Raw genomic sequence first — 13,506 nt, 5'->3', positions numbered from 1 at the left:
TTAAAATTTTGATCTTTTGGAGTTTTCAACAGTGTCCTTCGAGAAAGGTATTGGCATTCTCTGTGAATGTTCTGCAAAATAAAATTAATCTTTAACTGCTGACCCTTTGGTTAGCAGCCATAGCACTTAACCAATTCTGCTGGGTTTGGGTGAATGTTCTGCAAAATAAAATTAATCTTTAATAATTAAGGACAAGAAAGATAATTTGGAACTCTGCAGAAGTAGGAGACTTACCTACCCATCTGGTGCAATTTGTGCCAGCCATACCAATTAGTACAAATTTAATACTCACAAGAAAATGTCTCTAGTAAGTAAATGAATAAGCCGTATTACCCTGATCTAACTTACCGAATTTGAGGAATTATTTTTGGTACCATAGCATATCAAGGCTTACATAAGAGGAAAATAAGACCCCTATCTTGTTTACGGAGCCCTGATGGCACTGTAGTTAGGAGTTTGGCTGCTAACCAAAATGTCGGCCATTCAAATCCACCAGCTACTCCTTGGAAACCCTAAGGGGCAGTTCTACTCTGTTCAGTAGGGTCGCTATGAGTCCGAATCGACTCCACGGCAATGGTTTTTTTTGTTTGTTTGTTGTGGGCGGGGGGGTGGTTTATCTTGTTTAAGCCAAAGTTATTTTTGCTTTATATATGCAGCTTCACTCAATTCACAACTGTAAAAGACACCAAAATATGCCTTCCCTTACTGCACATTGCAAGTTGAGGCCACATGCCACAGTACAAGGTAGTAGTTAGGGTGAAAGTTTTAGTAAAGTTTCTCATAGGGCAACCTGTGAATCACATGGCTAATAACTGCATGAAGTATTTGTTGAAGATGTAAATTCCTGGACCCCACCACAGAACAATTGATTCATAATCTCTAGGTTAGGGGTGAAAATCTGGCTTTTTTTTTAAATTTGAAAACATCCCATATGGTTCTTATGCAGCTGAAAATTGAAGATGCAGAGATTTAGGATGTGCGTTCCAAAGGTCAGACCACCAAAAAACCAAACCCAGCACCTTCAAGTCAATTCCAACTCATAGCAACCCATAGAGTTTCCAAGGAGTGCTAGCGGATTCGAAATGCCGACCCTTTGGTTAGCAGCCATAGCACTTAACCACTACACCACACAATTGCAAGAGTCTTAACGCCATAAAGTTCAAGCAAAGGCAAGGGACTCTCATTCTCAGAGGCCGAAGTAAGACAAGGTTCCTTCTGAAGCCAGGGAGTTATTGAACAAGGAAGCAAGCTTTGGAGATACAAGTTTGCAAGGGCTGAGGACCAAGGAGGTTAGGCATCTCAGGACAAATAAGCTTCTTCGGAATTCTGCTGAAGTAGAGGATGGTGGTTGTGCATGGACATTCTTGGACCTGTGATGTTATTTTATTACTTTTATGACTAATTTTATACATTTTACTTTTAAATGAAGCTTTGGTATATAGCAATGTGGAGTGGAGAATTTTTGTGTGTGGGGCGGACGTTGTTTATTCTGTTTTGGAGTTTTGAACAGTTAGGATTATACACAAATGCATATATAAGAAAAAATAAAGATAACCCTGACTTAAACAAGAGTTTTATTTTCCTCTCTCATAAACCCTGATGTACTATGAATACCAAGGTCTTCGGGGGCCTATGCTTCTTCCAGGTCTCTGCTGTACCATCCTGATGTGCTCATGTTTACATGATGGTTGCAGGAGCTCCAGCCATCATATTCTTGTTCCAGGTAGCAGAAAGGGCCAATGGCAAAGATGTGCCTGTCAGCCAAGTAAGCACCCTTTTTAAAGCTCTTCCCCAAATTTTTATGCAACAGCTTCCATTTACATTTCATTACCCAGTTAGCTTCTATTAGCCTTGCAAAGGAGCCTATAAAATGTAGTTTTGTGTGGCCACATTGCAATCTCTGGCAAAATTGGGGCTCCATTGCTCAGAAACAAAGGGAAAATTGGTATTGAGTATGCACCTGGAAATCCAGCTTCTGTCCTTCGCCAAATATTTTCCTTAAGATTCACCTATCTTTCTTGGGTCTCAGTTTGCTTATCTGTAAAATAGGAATTAAACACTTAAGTTTTAGGATTTCTATAGCATTTAAGGGTAAAATATATAAAAGGCTTGACACATAGTAGGGATTTAATAAAAAAAGGTTAATTTGCAAAAAAACAGCAGTAACTTCTAAAACATACTTTTGCAGTTACTGAGCACTGCCATAGGTTTATTTATCTGATCACATGTAATTCCCTTAAACCCTGCAACTATATCATACTACCTTCCCAGCATCATTCAACTACTTCATTCCATCTCATTTCATTACCTTCATCTACCCTCTGGTAAAGTACTGATGAGAAGTTAACAGGCTTTCACAAGGTTAGCCAAGTGCTAAAAGAAAACTAAGTGTCTAGGAATAAGGAAAAAGACTAACACTGAAGAGATTAATGCAAACACATATGATAGATAACCCAAGCTCACAAAACCCTTTACTCTCTACCAAAACAATGGCCTGATTAGCTCAACAGACATTTTGTCTTAAATCAATACCACTTCCCTTCTTTAAAAATTGCAAGCCCAGGCTTCTCTAGTAGTTTCTTACAGAGAGACTACAGGATCAAGGCATGCCTTTTTCACTATTGTCCATTTCTCACTTATTTATGGTAGATTGAAAAATATGGTCCTAAGTTCTTCCCATCACAGGAGCCCTGATGGTGCAGTGAGGGTGTGTGGCCCTTTGCAATATGATTTGCCATTCTTTCTGTCAAAAGATGGAGTCTATTTCCCTACTCCTGGGTCTAGGCTGGTCTTGGATTTGCTCTTAACAATATAAGGTGGGTGAAGTGACATAATATGACTTATAATAATAGGTAGGCCTAAATAGGCATTACAGCTTCTGGATTCATTGATGTGGAATGCTGCTCTGAGACCACCATGTAAGAAAGCAGGTCTAGCCCATAAGGGAGGGAAACCTAGGTGCCCAGAGTACAGCCAGTATCAACTGCCAGACATGTGAAATGAGCCAGCATCTCAGACCTTCTGGCCCAGCAGACCCTTCAGCTGAAGGCAACTGCATGAGGAAAGAGCCTTGATGAAATCAGCAGAGGAACCACCCAGCCAACCAGCAAAATCAGGAGAAATAATAAATCACTGTTGCTACAGGTCATGAAGCTTTAGTGGGATTTGTTATACAGGCATATAAACTGAAATACTATCATGAAGAAATACGTTGAATCTCCACGCGCTGCTTCCTGGGCGTCGTAGAACCCAAGCACGAGGCTCGGACAGGAAGGTCCACCCTCCGCCCGGACCGTGAACCGCTGCGCCCGCAGACCTGGCCCAGGCGCCATCATGCTGCTCCTGCCGAGCGCTGCGGACGGCTGGGGCACCACTGTCACCCATGCTCTGACCTCTGCCGCTACACTCCGTCAAGCTGAACCTGTGGGAAGATGGTTTGAAGCTTTTGTTAAGAGGAGAAACAGAAATGCTTCTGCCTCTTTTCAGGAAATGGAGGATAAGAAAGAGTTATCAGAGGAATCAGAAGATGAAGAATTGCAGAAAAGAGTTATCAGAGGAATCAGAAGGCGAAGCATTGCAGTTGGAAGAGTTTCCTGTGCTGAAAACACTTGATCCCAAAGACCGGAAGAACCAGGATCATTATGCAGTTCTTGGCCTTGACCATGTAAGATACCAAGCTACACACAGACAGATCATAGCAGCTCAAAAAGCAATGGTTCTAAAAGGTCGCCCAGACAAACGGAAAGCAGCTGGAGAACCAATAAAAGAAGGGGATAATGATTACTTCACTCGCGTAACTAAAGCTTATGAAACGTTGTCTGATCCAGTGAAGAGACTAGCATTTAACAGTGTAGATCCTACTCTTGATAATTCAGTCCCTTTCAAAAGTGAAACAAAAGACAATTTCTTTAAGTATTTTCCCCCGTGTTTGGCAGAAATTCCAGGTGGTCAAATAAGAAGAATGTTCCCAAACCTCGTGATATGAATTCATCATTTGAAGATGTAGATGCATTTTACTCCTTCTGGTGTAATTTTGATTCTTGGAGAGAATTTTCTTATTTAGATGAAGAAGAGAAAGAAAAAGCAGAGTGTCATGATGAGAGAAAAAGATGGGTTGAAAAGCAGAATAGAGCAGCAAGGGCACAAAGAAAAAAAGAAGAAATGAACAGAATAAGAACACTGGCTGATAATCCATATAGCTGTGATCCAAGGATAAAAAGATTCAAGGAAGAAAAAAAGGCCAAGAAAGAAGCAGAGAAGAAAGCAAAAGCAGAAGCAAAACAGAAGGAGCAAGAAGCTAAAGAAAAGCAAAAAAAAAAAAAAAAAAAGCTGTTGCCCTCGAGTCCATTCTGACTCATAGCAACCCTATAGGACAGAGTAGAACTGCCCCATAGAGTTTCCAAGGAGCGTGCCTGGTGGATTTGAATTGCTGACCTTTTGGTTAGCAGCCCTAGCAATTAACCACTACACCGCCAGAGTTTCCTGAAGAAAAGCAAAGACAAGCTGAATTAGAAGCTGCTTGGTTAGCTAAAGAGAAAGAAGAGGAAGTTATACAAGCATTATTGGCAAAGAAGGAGAAAGATATCCAGAAAACAGCCATTAAGAGGGAAAGACAAAAACTTAGAATTCATGCAAGACCTGGAATCACTTTTCTGACAGTGAGGCAGAGCAGGTTAAAATGATAAAAGTCGAAAAACTTTGTCATCGGCTTGAATTAGCAAGCTTACAGCGCTTGAATGAAGCACATCGTCTACAAAAGAAGTAGGAAAGGCTGCTCTGGAAAAACAGATAGAAGAAATAAATGAGCAAATTAGAAAAGAGAAAGAGGAAGCTGAGGCTCATATGCGACAAGCATCCAAAAATGCTGGGAAATCAACGGGTGAAGGTGGAAATGACAGTAAAAATTGGTCAGAAGATGATCTGCAATTACTAACTAAAGCTGAGAACCTCTTCCCTGCTGGAACAAATTCAGGCTGTAATACAGGTTGCTCTAGATGGGAAGTTATTGCCAATTACATGAACATACATTCTTCTTCTGGACTCAAGAGAGCTGCCAAAGATGTTACTGGCAAAGCAAAGAGTCTCCGAAAACTTGATCCTCATCAAAAAGATGACATAAACAAAAAGGCTTTTGATAAATTTAAAAAAGAGCATGGAGAGGCGGGGCCAAGATGGCGGACTAGGTAGACGCTACCTCGGATCCCTCTTGCAACAAAGACTTGGAAAAACAAGTGAATCGATCACATACATAACAATCTACGAACCCTGAACAACAAACACAGATTTAGAGACGGAAAATGAACAAATACGGGGAAGCAGCGATTGTTTTCGGAACCTGGAGCCAGCGACCCGGTCAGGCGGCTTCATTAACATTGGAATTTCCTGAGCCAGAGGGAGAACGGCTCCCGCTCCGCGGCGGCTTTGCTTCCCCCTGCCCCTTTTTTTTTTTTACTTTTGGTCTTTTCCTAACCCACTCTTCCGGCCTGAGAGAAGGAAACACAAAAAACCCAGGGACCAAAAATCCACCCCTAATTGGACTAAAAACACAGAACCAGCTACAGCCAAGCATATATGATCCAAATCTGACTTTCATCCTTACAGGGAACAAGGTGGTGGTTATAATTCAAAGGCAGTTCTGATAGGGATCGGACTGCATTTTTTTTTAGAGGATTTTCTGGAAAAACTAGTTTCCCAGTGATGGCTCACAGACAGCAGTCTATATCAAACCACATAAAGAAGCAGACCATGACAGCTTCTACAACCCCCCAAACAAAAGAATCAAAATCTTTCCCAAATGAAGATACAATCCTGGAATTATCAGATACAGAATATAAAAAAATAATTTACAGAATGCTTCAAGACATCACAAACGAAATAAGGCAAACTGCAGAAAAAGCCAAGGAACACACTGATAAAACAGTTGAAGAACTCAAAAAGATTATTCAAGAACATAGTGGAAAAATTAATAAGTTGCAAGAATCCATAGAGAGACAGCATGTAGCAATCCAAAAGATTAACAATAAAATTATAGAATTAGACAATGCAATAGGAAGTCAGAGGAGAAGACTCGAGCAATTAGAATGCAGACTGGGACATCTGGAGGACCAGGGAATTAACACCAACATAGCTGAAAAAAAATCAGATAAAAGAATTAAAAAAATGAAGAAACCCTAAGAATCATGTGGGACTCTATCAAGAAGGATAACTTGTGTGTGATTGGAGTCCCAGAACAGGGAGGGAGGACAGAAAACCCAGAGAAAATAGTTGAAGATCTCCTGACAGAAAACTTCCCTGACATCATGAAAGATGAAAGGATATCTATCCAAGATGCTCATCGAACCCCATTTAAGACTGATCCAAAAAGAAAAACACCAAGACATATTATCATCAAACTTGCCAAAACCAAAGATAAAGAGAAAATTTTAAAAGCAGCCAGGGAGAAAAGAAAGGTTTCCTTCAAGGGAGAATCAATAAGAATAAGTTCAGACTACTCAGCAGAAACCATGCAGGCAAGAAGGGAATGGAACGACATATACAGAACACTGAAGGAGAAAAACTGCCAGCCAAGGATCATATATCCAGCAAAACTCTCTCTGAAATATGAAGGTGAAATTAAGATATTTACAGATAAACACAAGTTTAGAGAATTTGCAAAAACCAAACCAAAGCTACAAGAAATACTAAAGGATATTGTTTGGTCAGAAAACCAATAATATCAGATACCAGCACAACACAAGGTCACAAAACAGAACGTCCTGATATCAACTCAAATAGGAAAATCACAAAAACAAACAAATTAAGATTAATTAAAAAAAAAAATACACAACAGGGAATCACTAAAGTCAATATGTAAAAGATCACAATAATCAAAAAGAGGGACTAAATACAGGTGGTATAGAACTGCCATATGGAGAGTGATACAAGGCGATATAGAACAATACAAGTTAGGTTTTTACTTAGAAAAATAGGGGTAAATAATAAGGTAACCACAAAGAGGTATAACAACTCCACAACTCAAGATAAAAGCCAAGAAAAACATAACGACTCAACAAACATAAAGTCAAACACTACGAAAATGAGGATCTCACAATTTACTAAGAAAAACGTCTCAGCACAAAAAAGTATGTGGAAAAATGAAATTGTCAACAACACACGTAAAAAGGTATCAAAATGACAACACTAAACACTTATTTATCTATAATTACGCTGAATGTAAATGGACTAAATGCACCAATAAAGAGACAGAGAGTCTCGGACTGGATAAAGAAACACGATCCGTCTATATGCTGCCTACAAGAGACACACCTTAGACTTAGAGACACAAACAAACTAAAACTCAAAGGATGGAAAAAAATATATCAAGCAAACAATAAGCAAAAAAGAAGAGGAGTAGCAATATTAATTTCTGACAAAATAGACTTTAGACTTAAATCCAGCACAAAGGATAAAGAAGGACACTACATAATGATAAAAGGGACAATTGATCAGGAAGACATAACCATATTAAATATTTATGCACCCAATGACAGGGCTGCAAGATACATAAATCAAATTTTAACAGAACTGAAAAGTGAGATAGACACCTCCACAATTATAGTAGGAGACTTCAACACACCACTTTCGGAGAAGGACAGGACATCCAGTAAGAAGCTCAATAGAGACACGGAAGACCTACTTACAACAATCAACCAACTTGACCTCATTGACTTATACAGAACTCTCCACCCAACTGCTGCAAAGTATACTTTTTTTTCTAGCTCACATGGAACATTCTCTAGAATAGACCACATATTAGGTCATAAAACAAACCTTTGCAGAATCCAAAACATTGAAATATTACAAAGCATCTTCTCAGACCACAAGGCAATAAAACTAGAAATCAATAACAGAAAAACTAGGGAAAAGAAATCAAATACTTGGAAAGTGAACAATACCCTGCTGAAAAAAGACTGGGTTATAGAAGACATCAAGGAGGGAATAAGGAAATTCATAGAATGCAACGAGAATGAAAATACTCCCTATCAAAACCTCTGGGACACAGCAAAAGCAGTGCTCAGAGGTCAATTTATATCAATAAATGCACACATACAAAAAGAAGAAAGAGCCAAAAGCAGAGAACTGTCCCGACAACTTGAACAAATAGAAAGTGAGCAACAAAAGAATCCATCAGGCACCAGAAGAAAACAAATAATAAAAATTAGAGCTGAACTAAATGAATTAGAGAACAGAAAAACAATTGAAAGAATTAACAAAGCCAAAAGCTGGTTCTTTGAAAAAATTAACAAAATTGATAAACCATTGGCTAGACTGACTAAAGAAATACAGGAAAGGAAACAAATAACCCGAATAAGAAACGAGAAGGACCACATCACAACAGAACCAAATGAAATTAAAAGAATCATATCAGATTATTATGAGAAATTGTACTCTAACAAATTTGCAAACCTAGAAGAAATGGATGAATTCCTGGAAAAACACTACCTACCTGAACTAACACATTCAGAAGTAGAACAACTAAATAGACCCATAACAAAAAAAGAGATTGAAACGGTAATCAAAAAACTCCCAACAAAAAAAAGCCCTGGCCCGGACGGCTTCACTGCAGAGTTCTACCAAACTTTCAGAGAAGAGTTAACACCACTACTACTGAAGGTATTTCAAAGCATAGAAAATGACAGAATACTACCCAACTCATTCTATGAAGCCACCATATCCCTGATACCAAAACTAGGCAAAGACATTACAAAAAAAGAAAATTACAGACCTATATCCCTCATGAACATAGATGCAAAAATCCTCAACAAAATTCTAGCCAAGAGAAATCAACAACATATCAAAAAAATAATTCACCACGATCAAGTGGGATTTATACCAGGTATGCAAGGCTGGTTTAATATCAGAAAAACCATTAATGGAATCCACCACATAAATAAAACAAAAGACAAAAACCACATGATCTTATCAATTGATGCAGAAAAGGCATTTGACAAAGCCCAACACCCACTTATGATAAAAACTCTCACCAAAATAGGAATTGAAGGAAAATTCCTCAACATAATAAAGGGCATCTATGCAAAGCCAACAGCCAACATCACTCTAAATGGAGAGAACCTGAAAGCATTTCCCTTGAGAACGGGAACCAGACAAGGATGCCCTTTATCACTGCTCTTATTCAGCATTGTGCTAGAAGTCCTAGCCAGGGCAATTAGGCTAGACAAAGAAATAAAAGGTATCCGGATTGGCAAGGAGGAAGTAAAATTATCTCTATTTGCAGATGACATGATCTTATACACAGAAAACCCTAAGGAACCCTCCAGAAAACTACTGAAACTAATAGAAGAGTTTGGCAGAGTCTCAGGTTATAAGATAAACATACAAAAATCACTTGGATTCCTCTACATCAACAAAAAGAACACCGAAGAGGAAATAACCAAATCAATACCATTCACAGTAGCCCCCAAGAAGATAAAATACTTAGGAATAAATCTTACCAAGGATGTAAAAGACCTATACAAAGAAAACTACAAAGCTCTACTACAAGAAATTCAAAAGGACTTACTTAAGTGGAAAAACATACCTTGCTCATGGATAGGAAGACTTAACATAGTAAAAATGTCTATTCTACCAAAAGCCATCTATACATACAATGCACTTCCGATCCAAATTCCTATGTCGTTTTTTAAGGTGATAGAGAAACAAATCACCAACTTCATATGGAAGGGAAAGAAGCCTCGGATAAGCAAAGCATTACTGAAGAAGAAGAAGAAAGTGGGAGGCCTCACTCTACCTGATTTCAGAACCTATTATACAGCCACAGTAGTCAGCACAACCTGGTATTGGTACAATAACAGGCACATAGACCAGTGGAACAGAATTGAGAACCCAGATATAAATCCATCCACATATGAGCAGGTGATATTTGACAAAGGCCCAGTGTCAGTTAATTGGGGAAAAGATAGTCTTTTCAACAAATGGTGCTGGCATAACTGGATATCCATTTGCAAAAAAATGAAACAGGACCCATACCTCACACCATGTACAAAAACTAACTCCAAGTGGATCAAAGACCTAAACAAAAAGACTAAAACGATAAAGGTCATGGAAGAAAAAATAGGGACAACCCTAGGAGCCCTAATACAAGGCATAAACAGAATACAAAACATTACCAAAAATGACGAAGAGAAACCAGATAACTGGGAGCTCCTAAAAATCAAACACCTATGCTCATCTAAAGACTTCACCAAAAGAGGAAAAAGACCACCTACAGACTGGGAAAGAATTTTCAGCTATGACATCTCAGACCAGCGTCTGATCTCTAAAATCTACATGATTCTGTCAAAACTCAACCACAAAAAGACAAACAACCCAATCAAGAAGTGGGCAAAGGATATGAACACGCACTTCACTAAAGAAGATATTCAGGCAGCTAACAGATACATGAGAAAATGCTCTCGATCATTAGCCATTAGAGAAATGCAGATTAAAACTACGATGAGATTCCATCTCACTCCAACAAGGCTGGCATTAATCCAAAAAACACAAAATAATAAATGTTGGAGAGGCTGCGGAGAGATTGGAACTCTTATACACTGCTGGTGGGAATGTAAAATGGTACAACCACTTTGGAAATCTATCCGGCGTTATCTTAAACAGTTAGAAATAGAACTACCATACAACCCAGAAATCCCACTCCTCGGAATATACCCTAGAGAAACAAGAGCCTTCACACAAACAGATATATGCACACCCATGTTTATGGCAGCTCTGTTTACAATAGCAAAAAGCTGGAAGCAACCAAGGTGTCCATCTACGGATGAATGGGTAAATAAATTGTGGTATATTCACACAATACTATGCATCGATGAAGAACAGTGACGAATCTGTGAAACATTTCATAACATGGAGGAACCTGGAAGGCATTATGCTGAGCGAAATCAGTCAGAGGCAAAAGGACAAAAATTGTATAAGACCACTATTATAAGATCTTGAGAAATAGTATAAACTGAGAAGAACACATACTTTTGCGGTTACGAGGCGGGGAGGGAGGGAGGGGAGGTTTTTTTTACTGATTAATTAGCTGAAAAGAACTGCTTTAGGTGAAGGGAAGGACAACACTCAATACATGGAAGGTCAGCTCAACTGGACTGGACTGGACCAAAAGCAAAGAAGTTTCCAGGATAAAATGAATACTTCAAAGGTCAGCGGAACAAGGGCGGGGGTTTGGGAACCATGGTTGAAGGGGACTTCTAAGTCAATTGGCAAAATAATTCTATTATGAAAACATTCTGCATCGCACTTTGAAATGTGGCGTCTGAGGTCTTAAAAGCTAACAAGCGGCCATCTAAGATGCATCAATTGGTCTCAACCCACCTGGAGCAAAGGAGAATGAAGAACACCAAGGTCACACGACAACTAAGAGCCCAAGAGACAGAGAGGGCCACATGAACCAGAGACCTACATTATCCTGAGACCAGAAGAACTAGTTGGTGCCCGGCCACGATTGATGACTGCTCTGACAGGGAGCACAATAGAGAACCCCTGAGGGAGCAGGAGATCAGTGGGATGCAGACCCCAAATTCTCATAAAAAGACCATACTTAATGGTCTGGATGTGACTAGAGGAATCCCGGCGGTCATGGTCCCCAAACCTTCTGTTGGCACAGGACGGGAACCATCCCTGAAGACAATTCATCAGACATGAAAGGGACTGGACAGTGGGTGGGAGAGAGATGCTGATGAAGAGTGAGCTAATTATATCAGGTGGACACTTGAGACTGTGTTGGCATCTCCTGTCTGGAGGGGGGATGGGAGGATAGAGAGAGTTGGAGGCTGCCAAAGTTTTCACGAAAGGAGAGACTGGAAGGGCTGACTCATTAGGGGGAGAGCAAGTGGGAGTAAGGAGTAGGATGTATATTAACTTATATGTGACAGACTGACTTGATTTGTAAACGTTCACTTGAAGCTCAATAAAAGTTAATTTAAAAAAAAATCCATAAAATGCTGGCAAACAAGAAGCCTAGTGAGATTCTAGAATGACAGGTCTGGGAAGCTCATCCATCCTTGAGGTAGGGCTTCACCCATATACACCTGTAGGCTTCCAAAAAGACTTATCTATATGTCCTTAAAATCTAGAGAGAAGACCTCATAATTAGGAACCGAAATTCATCTTGCTTCCTCCAAAGACCACTCCCTCTTGCTGGGGAAAAAAAAAAAAAAAAATTTTTTTTTTTTTTTTTTTTTTTTTAGGTAGCAGAAATAGAAACCTAGTTGCATTTTGTCACTACTGCAAAATCCTTTCAGTGAGTTGGACTGTCATTCACTAGGGGAATGCTCTCTCTAACACTCTTCATCCTTGCTAGCCATTTCTCCTGCACCTTTCCAAACTCCTATGGCTCTCTAAGAACCATCCTTCTGGCTGCACCTTCTAACAAGCCCAGGAGCACTGTACTCAAAGTTTCAAGCCTGACCACCATCTGGCAACATATCCTGGAAGGCTTTTCTGATTGTCTCTGGAATGAGGGTAATGAATTGGCCTGTCTCACCTGATTGCCCTGTGATTAAGCCACTAATTGTAAGTACAGAGTGTAATAAAGTCACCAGTTCATTGAAAGAAAAAAAAAAAAAAAAAAAGAGCGTGGAGTGGCACCTCAAGCAGACAATGCAACACCTTCGGAACAATTCGAAGGTCCAGGCACAGATTTCACCCCTTGGACAACAGAAGGACAGAAGCTTTTGGAACAAGGTTTGAAAATGTATCCATTAAATACACCTGAAAGATGGAAGAAAATAGCAGACGCAGTACTTGGCAGAGCAAAGAAAGACTGCATGAAACCATACAAGGAACTCGCTGAGATGGTAAAAGAAAAGAAAGCTGCCCAAGAGCAAGTGCTGCGTGCACGTAGAGTCAAGAAATGACTCAGTGACAATCTTTGTTGTGTGCATTTTTATAATAAAACTGAAAATATTGTACAAATTTTCATTCTTAAAATTAAAAAAAAAATACATTGAAGCATTTATTTACTTTACAGTGGTCTTTTACCTGGTGGAAAGAAACCCGATACAAGCCCAGCACATAGTGGGTGCTCAATAATCACTTGTGAAATGAATGAATGAAACAATCATGGGTGAATGTCCTTTAACTCAATAAAAGTCCATGTTTTATAATTACACCATTAAACCTCCACCAGAGTCAAGAACAGAGCACCATCTATTGGCCAGTCAGGTAACTGTAAGGAGGCAAAACACATGAGCTCACACTCCCGTTTTTCAAAGTGAAACTTAATAATTCAGTAGCACTCTAGAATAAGCCATATGCTTATCTCAGAGAAGACAAATATTATACAGATACATTGTGTGGGGGGGATTTCCCTCTTTTTTATAATAGCAGCAGCTTCAATATACAATGGCTTCCACCACTGGAAACTCTGGTGGGGTAGTATTTAAGTGCTACAGCTGCTAACCAAAAAGTCAGCAGTTCGAATCGACCAAGTACTCCTTGGAAACCTAA

The 13,506-nt window shown here is 39.4% G+C and overlaps 1 protein-coding gene across 1 annotated transcript; it reads left to right on the top strand.

Moving 5' to 3' along the window:
- Positions 1 to 3,333: 3,333 nt before the first annotated feature.
- LOC126061605 (dnaJ homolog subfamily C member 2-like) lies at positions 3,334 to 12,914 on the top strand. Its single transcript, XM_049858255.1, is given in 7 exon segments — positions 3,334 to 3,546; positions 3,581 to 3,908; positions 3,911 to 4,331; positions 4,499 to 4,620; positions 4,623 to 4,739; positions 4,742 to 5,160; positions 12,633 to 12,914. Coding segments are annotated over 7 exon segments (1,902 nt in total).
- Positions 12,915 to 13,506: the final 592 nt, after the last annotated feature.

This window comes from Elephas maximus, chromosome 18 (genome assembly GCF_024166365.1).
Source record: "Elephas maximus indicus isolate mEleMax1 chromosome 18, mEleMax1 primary haplotype, whole genome shotgun sequence".
NCBI lineage: Eukaryota > Metazoa > Chordata > Mammalia > Proboscidea > Elephantidae > Elephas > Elephas maximus.
The sequence above is the reverse complement of the archived record's forward strand: the minus strand, read 5'-3'. Positions and strand labels throughout refer to the sequence as shown.